This window comes from Budorcas taxicolor, chromosome 3, assembly GCF_023091745.1.
Source record: "Budorcas taxicolor isolate Tak-1 chromosome 3, Takin1.1, whole genome shotgun sequence".
In the NCBI taxonomy this organism is placed as follows: Eukaryota; Metazoa; Chordata; class Mammalia; order Artiodactyla; family Bovidae; genus Budorcas; species Budorcas taxicolor.
In genome coordinates this window covers 49,706,029-49,725,090 of record NC_068912.1, presented here as the reverse complement: position 1 = coordinate 49,725,090, position 19,062 = coordinate 49,706,029, and the positions used below count along the sequence as shown (strand labels likewise).

Genomic DNA, 19,062 nt, shown 5'->3' with positions numbered 1-19,062 from the left:
TCTCCGTCTTCCCTGGAGTCCCTAGGGGCTCAGAGGAGAAGAATCCGCCTGCCAGTGCAGGAGATCAGGTTTGATCCCTGGAGAAGGAAATGGCAACCCACTCTTCTTAACTGGGAAATCCCTTGGACAGAGGAGGCTGGTGGGCTACAGTCATGGGGTCAGGATGAGTCACACACGACTTAGTGACTAACCAACAATTCCTCCGGAGTCTAGAGAAGGTGCCGTCCTGGCCAGGAGAGGCAGGCAGGATGTCTGTGCTAAGGCTCCTGCTTATCACGCATTCTCACTGTGTTTATCACACTAGGAACCCACACACCCAGGATGCTGGGCCAGGAGCCCATGAAGCCCTAAATTACAGCCATGCTTCTCACCCCTGAGCTGTTAGAACCACCCAGAGGGTTTGTTAAAGTGGAGAGTGCTGGTCAGTCTGGGGTGAGGCCTGTGAATTTACTCCCAGTCCTTGCTGATGCTCCTGGTCTGGGGGACCTTGAGAACCAATGAAAGGGCCCAGGACTAGGAATGAGAAGACCCCGATTCCACTCCAGCTCCAGCAACTCCAGCTCTATAGCTGGGCACCAGTATCTCGGCCACCAGGCATGTCAAGTTTCTCATCTGTTTGACCCATCTTGGGATTAGTGTGAGGAGTTCAGGTGCTCAGAGAGGTGGAAGTCTTACTTTAGTGGTAAAAATGCTCTGAACAGATACAGGAGATTATGAAAACAGATGATGCAGGTTTAGCGGAGTTACAAGCAGTTTGCCTGGCACTGAGGAGGCACGGCCCAGGAAAGCAGAGGTCTGCTCTCTGTGCAGCTGTTATCAGGCTCCATGACCTTGAAGGTCACCTCAGCACACTTGATCCTGGCTTTGCCTGTTTCTCAGCTGGCACTCTCCTCTCACAGGCATTTACACCAGGCCTACTGTTCAGTAAAATCTGCTTAGATAGCATCTCCTCAGGAAGGCCTTCTCTGATGATTACATTGAAAACTGCCCCCCCACCCCCATCCCTTCCTAACTCAGACCCTGCTGGACCTTCCTCACGACCTGGGAACGCACGTAGGTGCCCTCAGCTTACGTGGTCATCGCCTGTCGTCCCCACTGGAATGTGAGCTCCCGGAGTCAGGGGTTTCCTCGCATTGTTCCCACTGCATTCTGGTACCTAAAACGTCTCTATGTATTTGACGACTACATGAATAAACCTCAGTTTCCTCAACAATAAAGGGAGTTGGAGCCACATGATCTCTTAGGTTCCTTCCAGTCTTAAAGCCCTGAGGTGTTTCAAGTGCTGCCAGCTTCTACGCCACGTCAGAATCCCATCATGGGGATTGTATCATCTCACTGAACCCGAGGCATTCTCCTGAGCATGTGGCACGAATCTGAATGCTTCTGAATGTGAAAGCAAGCAAGAAAAAAGAAGCTCAAGGTCTCCCTTGCCTTTCTCAGGCTCAGTGCCTGCCCCTCCCCTCCAGGGACCACTGGACCAATGACATCCACCTACCTGCTCTGGACGGACTTGGGAGTTGACCAGAAGGTAGACGACTGAGTCAGACAGACCGATGTTCTTCACGAGAAACAGTGTCAGTGTTTCCTCATCTTTTAGGACATCCCGAATTCGTATTCCTCTTCCTGCAATCGAAAGAGAAAAGAACAGGGTGTTGAAGGAAAAGGAAAAATGAGTCAAATAAGGAAAAATATCTAGAAGTGATTTCTAACTTGACTCTCAGAGGAAGGCTCTGTTTGGGGGCTCCATGGGAGCACCTAAGGGTCAGGCCTGTCACCAACAGAGTCACAACATTTACTGCTGGAGCAGATAGGCAAAATTTGTGAGAAGGCACACAAGCTGGAAAAACCTAGGTTAGGGTGGAGGTGGTGGTGGTCATCAGATCCTTTTCAGAGATGGTGTTGGGCAGTGGGGTGGGGAGAGGAGTAGTTTTGTCCTCCTGGGAATATATGGCAATGTCTGGAGACATTTTTAGTTGTTACAACTTGGAAAACATGGGTGGGTAAGTACTAGTGGATGCCACTAAACATCCCACAACGCACAGAAGAACCCTGCTTCCCTGACCAAATAAAGAACTATCCAGTTCAAACATTCAATAGTGCTAAGGCTGAGAAACACCTCAGTTCAGTTCAGTCGCTCAGTCGTGTCCAACTCTTTGCGACCCCACGAATCGCAGCACGCCAGGCCTCCCTGTCCATCACCAACTCCCGGAATTCACTCAAACTCATGTCCATTGAGTCGGTGATGCCATCCAACCATCCCATCCTCTGTCGTCTCCTTCTCCTTCCACCTTCAATCTTTCCCAGCATCAGGGTCTTTTCAAATGAGTCAGCTCTTCGCATCAGGTGGCCAAAGTACTGGACTTTCAGCTTCAGCATCAGTCCTTCCAATGAATATTCAGGACTGACTTCAAACCCTAGATACGTGGAAATGGAGGAGACACGTGCTCTGTCCACAGTGCCACTGTCACGGGGTAGACGACCCTTCCTGGTGTTTCTCTCACATCAACTATGGCTCTAAGCTCAGGGTATGGACTTGGACTAAGAGTGATGGGGCTGTCTAGGGCAGGAAAATCTTCAAGTGGGGAAAGGGGAGGGTCTATTGCCTGGGCTTGCAGTTTCATGCCCTGATCAGCCCAGTCACATTCTTTCCACTCCATTCAAACCCACTAGAAGCAGAAATTTCTTTATAAGGAGGCATAAAGGATTCCTAACCATTACAGTGACCTTGGGGCAAGTGATTGACCCTCTCTGGGTCTGCATTTTCCACATATGCCTCTTAGGATTGTTGTGGGGGTGACTTGGAATAAAGAATGTAAAGTACTTAGCTCCCAACTCAAAAAAAAAAAAAATGCTTGTCCTGATTGCATTAATATTATTCTTACCCTTTCTAGGGAATTCCCACTCACCTTCTCTGCCTGCTTCCAGGGCCAACCTTCAGTCTCAAGCTGGCCACTGCTCTAGTTCTGGAGGCACCAGCCAGAGAAGATGGCAGAGGGTCCAGATATTTATGAAATCATTTCAACAGGCAGTTCATTTCAGTTCCAGTTGCTCAGTTGTGTCAGACTCAAGTATTTGGGTTGCATGAAAATGCTTATCTCTACATCCTATCTTTGCCAGAAGCCTGGCTGACTGCTTATCTCTTAGTTCTTCTTTAACTTTAATCATCAAATGTCCCTGCACCTTCCAGGTTCTCATACTACAGTGCCCCATCTGCTCTCTCCCCAAATCCTGCCTTCCCCAGGCAGCCAAGAGGTCTTGTTCCCTGAGTGCTTGACAGCCACCCTTCATATTCAGGTTGTGACTTTCTATGTGTATGCTGCCTCTACATTGATGTTCTGCCAATTTCCTTTTGAAAGGGGATGGGCCAGCCACAGGCCTGCCCATGCAGCTGGGGCCAGCTTCGGGGAACCAACCCCGAAGTTCTATCACACAGACACCTCCCTCACCACCATGGAGCGCCCTGATAGTTGTACCACCAGGGGATCCAGTGTCACCAAAAGCCTTAAGGAGGACCTGACTACAATAGTCCCTTTATCTTCAGTGGATACAGTCCAAGAGCCCCACCCCCCACCCCCCGCCCAGTGGATGCAGATAGTACCAAACCCTGTATATATATACTGTGTTTTTTTCCCTATACATACATACCTATGATGAGGTTTAATTTATAAACTAGGCAGAGTAAGAGAATATCCAAATTGCCAGCATCATTGGTCTTGCACTTTGGGGCCATTATTAAATCAAATAAGGCTTACTTGCACATAAACACTGTGATACTCTGATAGTCAATCTGAAAAGCCAGGGAGTGACTAATGGGCAGGATACCTGGATAAAGGGATGGTTTCCATCCCAGGCAGGTAAGTGCAAGAGTTCATCATGCTACTCAGAAAGGTGCACAGTTTAAAACTTATGAGTTATTTACTTCTGGAATTTTCCACTTATATTTTCAGACTGGATGACCACAGGCAGCTGAAACCATGGACTGGGGGCACTACCCCAGCAGGGAGGAGTGGTTCTGAGAGGGGCTGCTCTATTTTCTTCTTGCTTTCTTTCCTTTTCAGTAACTTATCTTCCAAACCCAGCTTCCTTTTTTTTCTTCCCCTGGGGCTCCAGTTTGGTTGTTCATCTCCAAATCATTTCTTTGTATACAGCATCATACTATATCCTCTGACCTTCAGCAACACAACTCCCAGTACACACACACAGAGACTCTTGAGAGTAGAGAGCTACAGATACTGCTTTTATCACACTCTCCATCATACCTAGCTGGGCACAGAGATGTAAGCCCTCCAAATCATCTCTACGTGACACCCAGCACTACAGCCTGACATGGAATCAGGGCTTTGGTGAATGTCTGTGGAGTCATAGGAGACACCCAGTAAATAACTGTTGTCTTGACCTGAGAGTCAGGACCCTATCTGACTATTGAACTCTTTGTTATTCTTTAACTCCCTCATCGGACCTTACATACAAACATCTACAAACGTCTCGCTTGGGAAAAGGGACAAAACAAGGGGAGCTGGGAGCAACTTTGCCCTGGCCCAGAGTCCCACCCAGATGCCTGGGCTGCCGTGGCCCCAGGGACAAGGCGCATGAAGGAGCATGCTGGTTCAGCACACCTGAGGAAGAGGGGGGCCACCCTGGAGGGAGACGTGGGGCCAGAATGTAAGCAGACATCAGGATTCCCGAGGGAGAAATGTGAACTGGGGGGCCCTGAGGAAAAGAAAATAAATGTAGTTTAAAATGTTGTTCTTCTTGTTCTCTTCCCTGGGAAGATTAGAGGCTGGGGGAAGGGGCTGCTGAGGCCCACGGAGCTCAGGAGGCTGGGATGGGGGTGGGGAGACCAGGGAAATGCGTGCCTGAGGCTCGGAGGAGGGCAATGTTTAAAGATGACTGAGAGACTGCAGAGCTTGCTCGGGGGTGAGAGGGGAGGGGGCTTCACGGCTAGTTTTCTTTTTTTTCTTTTTTTTTTTTTTACCATTACTCCTCCTCTGTGGAGAATGCAGTACTACAGGTTTGCTAGGAAAGGAAAATGCCCTAGGTCACTGTTGGCATACTTTCCCAGGTGACTGGGGAACTGACAGGCAAAAGCACACACCAGTGACAGGCCCATCTCGCTTTCAGAGGCTTAACCCTCCACTGCAGCCTGGGGCTGAGGATTCAGTGCTCACAGCCAGCAAGGTCCTGGGAGCCCAGGGACAGACTGAAACTATCTTCACTACTGACTGTGGCCTTGAGTGCTTGGCCAGAAATTCCCTCAGACACCCTGTCCTTTTCGTTGGGGATGGTCTGCTTTCCCCTCTCATGGCCCCCAAGGACAGGGGTTCTGCAGAATCTGTGTTCTCAGCCCTCAAATTCCTTCGGACAGTCTCAGCTGGCTTCCTCTAACGCTGTTTTCCCAGACCCCCCGAAGCCAGTCTCGTGAAGGGAATGTTCCCCCACAGCCCGGAGGCTGACACAAGAAGCACCTGTATGCCAATTCAAAACTAGCATTGTGTTGGCTTGTAAGCAGTGATTTTGGTCCTCATATACAGGCTTGAAAGGCCACAGAGACACTGTGGTTTGAAACGACTTCCTTTTTGCTTCCTTCCAGCCAGACCATCTGACAATGAGAAAACACAGTGAAACGTGCACTGGGTGAACAGGGTAGACAGTCATTCCAGGCGTTGGGCAAGCCCGTGTTCTCATCTGCTGTTTAACCTTGGGAAAAACTGCTGCTTTGTTGGTGCTCCTCCCCCTTATTTCCCTCATATTAAAATGCCAACTGTGCCCAGACCCTGCAAGGCCCTGCGGTTCTTTCAACGCTTACTCTTAGTAAACTCCTAGGCAGCAAAGAAAGCTGTGTTTGTAATCTAGTTTTACGATATAACGTGTATGCATTACTGATTTCGGAAGCAGTAGAATGTAATGAAGGAAACTTCACCGTCCTCTGATCAGACTCCTGTGCTTTATTGCTCCAATCGGGAGAGAAGGGAGAAGGTGGCCCAGTGGGAGGAGGACTGGATTCTCTTTGGACCGACTCACCTATGCTCTTTGGCCCCTTGCTTCCCTCCAGCAGCCCCACAGGGTGTGGTCACGGGCCTTCCACTTCTGCCCAGGGATCCCTCGGGGGAGGGCACTGGTCTAATGACTCTGTCACCAGGGACCAGCACACTGCCTGGCTTGCGTGAGTGAGGAGCCCTGGGCGACTGTTTCATACCATGCTCCCTAGGCAGAAGCTGTCCTATCCAGCCCCTCCTGTCTTCTTGGGCATCACCTTCCTCACCCTTGTCATTCTGCAAGGTCATCCTCATAGTCAGTTCATCTCCATTCAAAGAGCTGACATTTCCCAGCAGCCACAAACCACTTCCTTTATAGCCTCTGAGCCCATCCCTGAACGAACTTCCCCACCCTGGCAGCCTTTTCTCCACCCCCACAACCACACTGACCCCTGGGGTCCTGGCCAGCCTGCTGCCTTCCAGCTGTTCATTTACCCCTCAAAAGGGGGTGGGGTCCACCTGGTGCCCAGGCTGTTTCCATAGCCAGTAACTCCAACTACCTACTGAGGAGCCTATGGCGGACGCGAAAACCGCACGGCATCCACTTGTGCTCTGAAAAGAGATGTCAGAGGGTTTCTGGGTTTGGCTTTTGCTTGATTCTAGTTTTTCCCCTGGAGAGGGGGACATGGGAGAGGGAGCTCCTTCCCCCTCCGTCCTCAAGCTTCTGGATTCCAGGGGGCTCTCCCACCCCCAAAACCTCTGTGTCCATCCAGCCTGCTTTCCTTTGCCTTCCCGTCACCTAACCTTTGCCTCTGCTCCACTTCAACCTCCATTGGCACACCTGGGGGCTTGTTCTCATCTGTCCTGCATGCCTTTGAAATCCTGAATCCACATATTTCACATTCTGACCACAGCTGTCACTCTTTCTATCCTGCTGTTTCCTCAGTCTGTAACCAGCGTCATGGAACACTCTGAGGCCTCCATTCTTTGGCCTCTCCATTTCCCTCGGGGATTTCCAGTCCTGGCTTCTCTTTCATCCATATGCAGCCTAGACCCTATCTGTGTAGTCCAGTCACTGCCCTCAACCCCCTGGCCTCCTGGACCTTCCCTGGCACCTCCCTACCAGCCCTACCAGCCCCCAATCCTGCTTCCCCCAACTTTGCACCTGCTCTGCCTCAGGGCCTGGGACGCTGAATATTACCAGAATAAAGAGAAGGACTATACATATTTGTGTCGTGATAAACACATGCTCTGGGCTTCCGGTGGCTCTGTGGTAAAGAATCCACCTGCTAATGCAGGAAATGTGGGTTTGATCCCTGGGTAGGGAATATCCCCTGGAGAAGGAAATGGCAACCTACTCCAGTGTTCTTGCCTAGGAAATCCCATGGACAGAGCAGCCTGGTGGGCTACAGTCTATGGGGTCACAAAGAGTCAGACATGACTTAGCGACTGAACAACAGAAATAACAACATCAAACCTGTGCACCGATCTTCCTGGCTCTTTACTGCTACTTGGCATTGCTTCCACACAGTCCTCACGCTCTAGGACTCTGTGAATGTGGTCCACATCTTTTTCAGGCTCCATGAACTCTTTCCCCTTCACCTGGCCTCAGACTTTCCAGAGCACATCTCTTTCCACATTCTCCTATCTCACAGCTTACCTGGGATGAGACCTTTCTTGCCTTCCTTCCTAACTTCCCACCTTCAGGCCTGGTAGAAAGAGGAGTTCTCACCAAGGTAAGCCTCCTCCTGTCTCTAGATCCCTTCCTACATCCTCTGGTATCTTTTCCAACCAAATCTTCTAACTCCTCTCTGTATCTTCAGTTTGTCTGGTGGAGGAGACAAATGAGAAGCAAGTGGTACTTAAGAACACAGAAGTCCACCTCACCTGCAATCCTCTCGGGGTGCATTCGGAGGGTGTTCATGAGCTGGGACAAGGTGCAGAGTTCTTTCCAAACCTGACCAAGGTGCTGGCTCTCTGGTGCATCCATGAGGAGTTCTTGAAAATCTCTATACACCCTTGCCAAGCTGTAAGAATGAGCCTCATCATTAAAGACATAGCTGTCATTTTCATCATCATTATAACACGTTGTGTAATATTTTAAGATACCACCTGCTTGACCCCGCTTGCATATACCTACATTATATATCCTCTCAATATTGCCAAGACAAAAGGAGATATTTTTACTTCCTTATACATATAAGATAACAGGGGCTCTGAGCAATTTGTTGTCAAAAGTCTTCCAACTTTGGCAGGGCTGGGTCACTTCTTAACTCTTTTCACTATGTGTTTCCTCCTCCAAGAAGTCTTAAATAGGATGATAATAGGAGATATTAGTAGGGGCTCTTTTCAGCCCGTACCCACTTCTCTGAGACCTGCCCTTCCAGCCATTCATATGCTCAGGTTCTAACAGCCATACTTAATCTACAAAGCCCTCCTTGCATGCATGAACACACACACCTCTGCCAAGGCTGACTGGACAAGGAAAATAAAGCTGGGGAAACAGATGTGCTCCCAGGAATTTGAATGGCACTCAGAGATGCTCTTCTGATTGCCCAAGCTCAGGTGTTGTGAACTGGGCAACTAGTACCAGCTGAGGCATTGAGAAGCAGGGCAGAGTGGTCAGTGGAGAGAGGCAGATGGAGTAGAAGCCCAGACGGTGCTGGAGAGGCTGGACCTTGTAGGTCCAGACAGGAGGGAGCAGCTCCTGGTGGTTCTTCTGTTCTTGTCCCCTTCCCAGAGAACTGCTTCCTGCTCTTGGCTTTGTAAGAAGGTCTAGTGTCCAAATGGTAAAGCGTCTGCCTACAAAGCGGGAGACCTGGGTTCGATCCCTGGGTTGGGAAGATCTCCTGGAGAAGGAAATGGCAACCCACTCCAGTATTCTTGCCTGGAAAATCCCATGGACAGAAGAACCTGGTAGGCTATAGTCCATGGGGTTGCAAAGAGTCGGACACGACTGAGCAACATTTACTACTATTTACTACTACTAGTGTCCAAATCATATCTTTCCCTCTGAGGTTTAAACTTGTTTAAATGTGTTTCTGTGCCTTGCAAGCAAATGAATTTTGAGTAAGCCAACATTTCACGCATACTATGTGCATGAAACATGAAACTCAGATTTCCTGGCCCAGATGCTGAACACAGCTAGAGTCCAAAGCCGCTTCCCCTCCCCAGTTCCACCTCTCAATCTGTGGACCCTCGGTGCCAGTCCCACCAAAGCTCCACAGAGCTGCCACTGAAGCACCTCCAAAGCGCCCCTGATCCCATCACGTGACCCATGGGGTCTCTCTGGATAGGCAAGTGTTTCTTCTTAGGCACCTCCAGAAGGCTCAAGCTGAAAGTTCAGATTGTAAATTAAAGCTTCCAGGTGGTGTTTGCAGCCAGGGGAGCCCAGCTAAAATGCTATCTTCCAGGAAGATGGGTGTTCTGTATTCCCTCTTCTATCTTCCAATAAACCAGGGCTTAGCAAACATGTTATAGGCTTGTGGACCAGGCAGTCTCTGTCACAACTACTCTTGCCTTTGTACAGCAAAAGCAGTCACAGTTTGTTCCCAGTGGGGAAGGTTACCTCTGAATATTAAGTGGATTTACCAAATGTTCTTTTTCTTTTTGTCAAAATGCAGTTTTGCCCTGGCGGAATTATATCCAAATCTCCTCTAAGGAAAGAACTGGAGCAACACAATATCTCAGTTTCCATTTGACTTGATGTTTATACAAGTAGGTGAAGCCTGCACTCCAACAAACCCTTGTTGACCTTTGGGGGTAAGCGTCACAAACTGCAGCTGGAGGTCAGCCCAGTGGCTGAAGGACAACCGTGTCGTCATTCCTGAGCCTCTGTCTGTAGAACATGCTACATCAAGTCCCCCTATCTACTTCAAGGAAATTCCAAATATAGACTCTCTTATGGAATTTGACTTGAAATTCAGTCCCAGACCAGAGGTTATTAACCTGGAGTGCACAAATGCCCTGAAATCATATGCACAGTGTAATGTTCTGTGGGTGTGTGCATCCTCATTTTCCTCAGGAAGGGGACCACCAGTTTTCATCAGCTTCTGGGAATGGTCTTCACCCCTACAAGTTAAGAACTACTGCTCTCAAGCAACATCCTAAGATCTGGCCAACCAAGAGAACTAATGGCATTTATGACAGAGCATTTGGAAATTGTCTCTTTTTCTTCCAAGAAGCAAATTTCACCTTGTAAACTTGGTTTCATTCACCCTCAAAAGGTCCCCTGACAATTTTCTTAGCTTTTAGATGTCCAAGAAGACTTTTAAAAGAACAGAGATCATTCAGAGTTGATCCAGGGTGGAGAGTGCCATAAGGAATCAGAAGGGGAATGGAGTGTTTCTCATCCAGTGACTCTGCTTGAGCAGATGGATGAGCTGGAGGCAGTAGACACATTCTAGCAGGGTGCTGACATCAGACTCCTAGTCATGTCTTTGGGATATAAGGACCAAGAAATTCTGTCATCTGGCCTAAGTTTGTAGCCTTTTCCTCAAGTGCCCTGACAGCTGATACAGAATGTTCCAGAGTGGAAACATGCTCTGCTCCTTAGAGTTTAAGGTTTCTTCAAGCCACCAGACCACTTATTCAGCAGCACATGCTCTGTGTGCACGTACACGAACTCCAAGGCAAGAGGAGAATAAAGGGTGTATGGTGGGAATCCCAGCACTTACATGGAGTTGTTATAGTTTGACACAATTCCAGGAGATTCTCCTGCAGTGGGACTTTGAAAACAAGGATTGTTCACATTGCAGAAAATTCCCTGGAGCCATGGCAACATTCCTGCTGAGGGCATCGCCTTGTTGGGAAAATGGCCTTTAAGACAGGAAATGAAGGCAAGGAGTTAGACATTGACACTAAGAAGGATGCAGGTCCTAGGAGCTAGAGCCTCTGTAGGATGGACCCTGGTCCTTCTGGTGCTTTCCTTCATTTACCAACACTTAAGAAGCAGAAGCATCTAATGTATGCCTGGCCCCGTGCTGGGCGCTGGAGACAGGGTCTCTTCTCTCAAGCTTCCAGTGTAGTGGTGAGATGGAAACATATCCTAATAGAGGCATGGATGGAAGTGTGAAGGGGGAACAGAGGAGGAGCACACTGTACTGTGGGGAGATGGAAGGGGTGGAGCGATGTTAGAGCGAGAAGCCTCCATGCGTTGCTGATGTTTAAGGAGGAGAAGAGGTTTGTCTATTCCTTCCACAACTGTGTATTGAGCATCTACCCCCAAGCATTAAAGAGGGAGCACAGGTTATAGGCTCCTTGAGGGGTGAGGTACACAAGCAAGGGTCTGATGGACAGAAGGCTGATTCAGAATATGGGGCCTGGAACTCACTAAAAAGAGGATGGGAAACCAGAACAGGGGACTGAGCAGCTGGTATGACTCCTGAGGATCCCACACCGGCTGCCAAGAGCCAGAAGAAGTCATCCTAGCCAGAAACCAGGTGAAAGCTTTCTCTGAGGGGCATAGTATAAGAGAGGCATACATAGGCTCATCCTCGGTCCCAGGACACCTCTGGGGTCCAAGAAATACTACATTATTAATACACTATTTTCTGTCCCTTCTTTCTTATTTATTTATTTTAATTGGAGGCTAATTACTTTACAATATTGTAGTGGTTTTGCCATTCATTGACATGGATCAGCCATGGGTGTACATGTGTTCCCCATCCTGAACCCCCCACCCACCTCCCTCCCCATCCCATCCCTCTGGGTCATCCCAGTGCACCAGCCCTGAGCACCTGTCTCATGCATCAAACCTGGACTGGTGATGTCCCTTCTTATTTTTTCTTTAGCACCATGCCTAACATATTCCTAAACTATCTTCAAAATATAGGGCTGGCCAAAAAATTTGTTTGGGTTTATCTACATCTTAACTGAACAAACTTTTTGGCCAACCCAATATTTCAAATAACTCATCTATAATCTGCTCCCTTTAAAAGTACAAAGTGTTTAGGTGTAGAAAAAACCAAACAAACAAAAAATCATTACACATTTCTTTAGTAACCACATGTAAGTATTTGCATAGAATGTGCAGGATTTAAAAGTTAGTTTGCATAACGTCTGTTTTCTGCATTCTAGGCATGAAATGATGATAAGCAGATCAGATCCTGGCACACCCCCCCCCCCCCCCACCCAGTCCCCAAACCCTTTCTAAACAAAGTGATAGGGACCTTCAGGCATGCCAAGGCTCCCCCTACCCCACCTCTGTTATGCTTACATTCATGTTTGCTGTACAGGGGGTTGACATTCCTTAACCAGATCAAGACCAGAAATAAAGATAAAGGCCACACGAGTTCCACCACAAAGCGAATCTGGAAAAACAAAACACTAAGTGAGAAAGACCAGTGATACTAACTGATTACAGGAAACATACCCCAAGCAGACCCACTTCATTTCCATGTCTGTCTCTGCAACAGGACTCTGGTTGTGGTATATTTAAAGGACTTCCTTAATTAAACCTTACCTTCCATACTGACTCTACTCTGATATATTGGACTCCCAAGGCTTGGTGTCCATCTGGGTTCCAGTCTGCCTCTATTTTATTGGGTTGGCTAAAAAGTTCATTCGGGTTTTCCCATAAGATAATATGGACAAATCCAATTGATTATTTTGGCCAACCCAACTGAAAACTTTGTTAGCATAGTACGTTCATCAGAAATCATCAGGATAAGTGCTTTCAGTTCTTTTTGGATGTTGCTGTGCACGTGAATGTAAATTCTGATTCTGTAGGGCCCTATCAGATCTCACACGTCTAACAAGCTCCCAGATAATGCTGATGCTGCAGGTAGTAAAGGTCTCCTGATAACTTTTCCTTCTGCAGATGAGGAAACAGGGGCCCAGGAAGGGCAGGTGACTGGTGCAGTATCTCATGGGCAGTGACAGCACTGGAGCCAAAATCCAGCCTCCTGTCTCCAGGCCCAGAGCTCTGCCCCTCCTCACTGCCCTGTTTGCTTATAGCGCCACTGGACTTTGCATGTCTGGTCATTGAATGAATGAATGAAGATGAAAATCCTCCCATGAAATACTGTGATTCACAGTGAAGTCAAACCCAGAAATCTAAATTTACCAACATTTTTTATCAACAATTTCTTGTTGCTTAAATAAACAAAGAAGGGCACACTGCCAGGAGATTTTACAATACTGGAAGAAGTTACCAATATCAACATATGACTGAACGTCGGTATTTAAATTTAGGTTCAATTTAGAGTTTAAGGACTCTTGACTCCAAAGAAGAACCAGTTGGTTGCTGCAGCCCACACTCCAAGGCATAGCATGTCAGGGTGTGGTTGGAGGTGTGGGATTATTGGTAGTGAAAGATATGTATTGGGGAACGTAATAGTTCTTCCACCCAACCCCTGTTCAGAAACGCATTAAACTTAAAGCAGAATTTAAGTAGATGGCTGAAAACAGAAATGTAAGCCTATATAGATCAGCTAGGGGCTATTCATGTGGCTTTAAATTTAATCCTTTATTGTTCCTTCCAAAGAAATGTTCTTAAATTCTCAGCAGATTTGTGGACACCATAGCAGGTGCTCAATAAACCTTTGCTCCTTTCCTATTGGTTAGGACTAATGTACTTAAATTTTCAGGAGAATGGTAGACAACATCAGTTCAGTTCAGTTCAGTCGCTCAGTTGTGTCCGACTCTTTGCGACCCCATGAATCGCAGCACGCCAGGCCTCCCTGCCCATCACCAACTCCTGGAGTTCACTCAAACTCATGGCCATCGAGTCAGTGATGCCATCCAGCCATCTCATCCTCTGTCGTCCCCTTCTCCTCCTGCCCCCAATCCCTCCCAGCATTAGAGTCTTTTCCAATGAGTCAACTCTACGCATGAGGTGACCAAAGTATTGGAGTTTCAGCTTTAGCATCATCCCTTCCAAAGAACACCCAGGACTGATCGCCTTTAGAATGGACTGGTTGGATCTCCTTGCAGTCCAAGGGACTTTCAAGAGTCTTCTCCAACACCACACTTCAAAAGCATCAGTTCTTCAGTGCTCAGCTTTCTTCACAGTCCAACTCTCACATCCATACATGACTACTGGAAAAACGATAGCCTTGACTAGATGGACCTTTGTTGGCAAAGTAATGTCTCTGCTTTTGAATATGCTATCTAGGTTGGTCATAACTTTCCTTCCAAGGAGTAAGCATCTTTTAATTTCATGGCTGCAATCACCATCTGCTGTAGACAACACAGTATATACTCAATAAAGCTTTGTTCCTTCTCTGTTGGTTAGGTCTGCTGGCAAGCAGATTATTACAAATCATAACATAAGTCAGTGAGAGAAAAAAGACAATACATTGAAGAAAAGAAAAAAAATGTTCAGGATAGGTGGTGATTATGCTGTTGTAACATTTACAAAACCTTTTATCCAAAATATGTCTAGGCATGATGTATTAGAAGACAAACTCACACAAACATTATGGGAAGAAGAAAGAATAGTAGATTTTTCCTTAAACCACTCGTCTTCAAGACTTCTCCTATACATTCTCCCCACAAACAGCAAAACACCAATATCAGACAAGTCCCATCCAGTATTAAAAGGACTGACTCTGAGCACATTTGATAGCCATAAAAATGTTGGCAGTTCCCCCAGGCCATGCAAATCAAGGGTGGAGGGGTAAAAAACTGTCCACAGTGAGCCTGTTTCACTGTTAAGGATGCACCCATTCCTGCTGGTCACCAGAGCTCTTCCCATGGCACTCATCATCATTACTCCTTCATGAAGGTGGACCTCTCCCTGGCTATAAGCTTCCTGAGGGCAGGGACCATGTCTGTCCTTGTCACTACACCCCATACAGGGCCAAGTTTATAAAAAGTGTCCAGTAAATATCGGTGGAACGAGTGAATCTTTGTCAAGACTGGTCTAGGAGGCTTCTCTGGAAAGTTGGAGGTGACTCAGTGGCTCAGGCAAACAACAGTTTGCAAATTGAACAAACTGCTTCCCTCATGGACAGTACACTGGCTTCACACCTTCCATCCAAAATTTCCCCCTCCTACCCACTCTCCAACCTGTCCGTATCAGTTGGTAAGGTTGGAGAGCAAGTTCTGCAAGATAGTAATGTGAGTGATAGGTGCAAGCTATGAAACCAAAACTTATTCCTGGTGTCCTCACCAAGGAAATGAGACAACCAGTCCAAATTCTACATCTTTGATTCTTCCTTAAGACAGCTGCTTGCAGCACTGGCTTTCTATCATCTAGTAAGTCAGCCACCTTCCATGTAGCAATGCCTACCTGGGAATAGGCTGGTATATGAAACATTGCTGCTGATTTGGGAATGGGGAGACCTAGGTTAGGAATCATGTTGGGGCTTGTTTTATCTCCAGGTTTCAGTTTTCTCATCTGTGAAATGGGCCTATTCTATCCTATAGCTTATACTGAGGGTTAAAAGTGTGTCAGTACCAGGGGTTCTTAGCTGACTTTGCTGTCTACTCGCTGTAGAACCTCGGGTAACCCATTCGACCTCTCCATGCCTTGGGGTCTCATCTGTAAAACGGGAGTGCTCTCAGGACCTACCTCTCAGAGCAGTTGTGAGAATGAAATAAGTTCACTTTGTAAAACACCTGAAGCAGAGTCTGGCACATAGAAACATTCCATGGACATGAGACATTTACTACTGACCCTCACTTCCCTCAAGGGTCACAAGGACATTATAAGTGACAGCACATTGTAAAGTCTGAAGAGCAGGGAGTTATAATTTAAATTATCTGCAAGGTCCTAGTCTGCCCTCCACTCACATTCACGTTTCCTCCTTTTTCTCCCTTTCTGGAGTCAAAACTGCCCAGTTTTCAGTTTGGAAGCACGGGGCTTTCTGAGAAAACTAACCACACACTGTCCCCTACTCCATGGAGGATCTTGGACCAGGGGAGGGTCAGCCAGCCTGGCCTACCTGTCCTGTGGATAAAATTCCCAAACCCAGGCTAGTGCATCTCATCCCTCTTTGTCATGTAAGTCACACATTCTCTTACCCACTTACTCACTCACACTTGTAGTTTTGAAATATCTGGTCTTTGCAAGTCCACCTATCGGGGGAGGCCACTTCAGAACTTTACTTTTCTCCTTCACCCTTTGCTGAGGGCAAGGACTAGTACAGCTCTGCAGGTTTTCCTCTTTACCACACCTCTGAGTTAGGGCCTCTATTTTCCACCTAAAGTCCCTGCCTCTCAAATGATCACCTTCATCAACCTAGGTCTGCAGTTCTCACATGGCTGAATGCAGGAATCTGTAGGGAGCTCGGGCCATGCCCCACATCCATTACACCAGGGTGTCTGGCCATGGGACATCAGTTTGGTTTTGTTTGTTTGTTTTTTAACACTTCTCAGGCAGTTCCAGCGTGTGGCTGGGACTGAGAACCGCTGGCCTGGGTAGTAGTTGGTCATCTTTGAAAAGCAGTTTTGGAGAAGTCAGTGTTGCTGTTCCAGCTCTGCGAGCATTTGTTTCGGCAGGGCTGCATTTCACACTTCACTTCCTGCACAAAGACCACCGGCAATTCTTTCCTAGCCTTTCTAGCCTGACAAGTCCCCACGACAACCTCGTCCCCTCCCCCAGAACTGTATGCGCAGCCCGCATCCCAGAGAGGCATCTTTGTCCTTGATGCTCAACTGTGCACAGGCATACCCTAGGGAGAAATTCCACAGTGTAATTAAACACATGTTTTCAGAGTAGCTCTCGCTCCCCACACCCCTCCTCTTTAAACATGTCTGTTACTAATTAAGCCCAACCGAAGCTCAGAAGGGGCTGGTGGAAATTTTTTTTCTCAAACTGGTATTTCCTTGTTCTCTTTTTTTTTTCCCCCTCCTCCCCCTTTACCACTCAATCTACTTAGGGGAGGAGGGGGTCACAGGGAAGGGCAGAGTCACGCTTGTTGTTTGAAACCTTGGTCAGCTAGGTTTTCTTCCCTCCTACTCTGTTTTCAATTTGAAAGCGGGTGGCCAGGGATCCAAACAGCTGCATGATTTCCCCTTCTGCGCTGAGAGCCTAGACAGGATTCTCATCCTGAATGAATATGCCCCAGGACCTGAGGAGGTTTGCAACTAGCTGCCCAGCCTTCCCTCACCTGCCAGGTTCTCCTCACCTAATTCTGGACCCTAGGTCAAAGGTCATGGATATACCAGATGCCCAGGTCTGGGGCCCTGGAAATGATAGCCCCCTACTCTCACGAATCCTTGTGTGCCTGCTCAGTCGCTAAGTCATGTCTGACTCTCTGTGACCCCATGGACTGCAGCCCATCAGGCTCCTCTGTCCACGGAATTTCCCAGGAAACAATGCTGGAATGGGATGCCATTTTCTTCCTCAGGGGATCTTACACACCTGGGGATCAAACCTGTGTTTCCTGCATTGGCAAGTGAGTTCTTTACCACCAAGCCACCTGGGAAGCTCCATGAATCCTCAAGGTTCCCCAAATATCCTGCCCTGATATGTAAGCTGGGACCAGAGAGATGACACCAAGGGGCCCTAGACTGTGGGCTCTAAGGGGCAAGAGACACACCTAATATGTCTTTATAAACTCACTCAACACAGTGCCTGCCCCATTGAAAATATGAGCAAGAGTGTATTTGCTAGGGAACAGTGGGAGAGCTCTTGTCACTAGAAATGCATCCTCTGGGGAGTGAACTCCCTGAGGAGTCTGTTCTTATCCCTGCCAACCCCCTTCTCTCTTCTGAGCTCCCAGAGCCCAGCTTCATCTCCTGCCCCTTCCTCTCCACTAGTGCACACGGTTTGCTGCTCAGTCATTGTGCACAGACTCCCGCTTCCACCCCGGCTCTGAGTTCCAGAAGGTCAGGGGCTATCTAACATATGGATAAACAGGCCACAGAAAGTGGAAGTGTTAGTCACTCAGTCACGTCCAGCTCTTTGCAACTCCATGGACTGTAGCTGCCAGGCTCCTCTGTCCATGGAATTCTCCAGGCAAGAACACTGGAGTGGATTGCCATTCCCTTTTCCAGGTGACCTTCCCCACCCAGGGATTGATCTTAGGTCTCCTGCATTGCAAGCAGATTCTTTACCATCTCAGCCACCACGGAAGCCCCTAGGTCACAGATAGTGACCATAAAACCCACTTTCCCAGGTCTGTTATCACTTTACACGGATTGTTCTGGTATACTCATAATTAGTGAAATCCCATAGACAGAGGAGCCTGGTAGGCTACCATCCATGGGGTCGCAACAAGTCGGACATGACTGAGCGACTTACCTTACTTACTTACTTCACTTTTAAAGCTGCCCTAGATTGGATGATAAACTAGATGGTCACTCTATCTTTGTTGTCTTCCTGACCAGCTTACTACATAGGGCGTGCTACCTGGGGGCAGTATGGGGTCACTGGCATGTCTGCCTGTCCTGGAGCCCTAGGTCCAGGTCCACCAGTCACCAAAGACTCAATGACGTCATTGATGCCCATGGTGGATAATAGTGGTGGCTCTCTCACAGAATTGAGATGAGGGTTAAATGAAGTGATACTTAGTGCAATGCCAGACATTCAGTAATACTTGATAAATGTCAACAGAGGAAGGAAAAACAAAGGGATGGGGGACTGAAGATCCCAAAGATCTGAAGACTTTCCTTTTATGACCTTAAGGGATAAAGAGAAGAGGCAGAGGGAAATCTGGTATCTGGTTTTGCTCTTGCTCTGCCCACAATAGTAAACATCCAAAACCCTGCAAATCTGAGGAATTAAAACCTAGGAGCTGGGTTATGGGCTGAGTGAGTCTTTTCTTTTTCTTTTCTTTCTTATAGTCATCATTTTGTGAAGGCAGAAGCTTCCAAAAAGTTTACAGAAAGGGCTACAGATCCCTATCAGAGCTATTGGGGGCTGTGGGGATATCTCCCTCATACTCAGACATCCTGGAAATTCCTGGAATGTAGCAGTGGAGAAGCTAGCTGGAGGCACGCCAGACAAAGACTTCAATCTCCGTCATTCCAATGGCACCAAATGATTGTCAGGCCTGACTACGTGCATCCTGGGAGATGCCCCCAGCCAAGGTCCTCAGCCTGAAAGGCCGTCTCATCACAGAGGGGCTGGCAATGCTACCTCCAGGAAGCACACTGGGGAGAAGACAGAATCTCTGAACAGAGACCACCCACCAGC

The 19,062-nt window shown here is 47.8% G+C and overlaps 1 protein-coding gene across 1 annotated transcript in view; it reads right to left on the bottom strand.

Moving 5' to 3' along the window:
• The window catches only part of ABCA4 (ATP binding cassette subfamily A member 4), a 145,858-nt gene that overhangs the window by 124,348 nt on the left and 2,448 nt on the right, over positions 1-19,062 (bottom strand). The window contains exons 2-5 of the mRNA XM_052637183.1: positions 12,193-12,286; positions 10,652-10,793; positions 7,863-8,002; positions 1,496-1,623 (exon numbers count right to left, since the gene is read on the bottom strand). Coding sequence (XP_052493143.1) covers positions 1,496-1,623; positions 7,863-8,002; positions 10,652-10,793; positions 12,193-12,286 — 504 coding nt within the window. The remainder of the gene's footprint in view (positions 1-1,495; positions 1,624-7,862; positions 8,003-10,651; positions 10,794-12,192; positions 12,287-19,062) is intronic.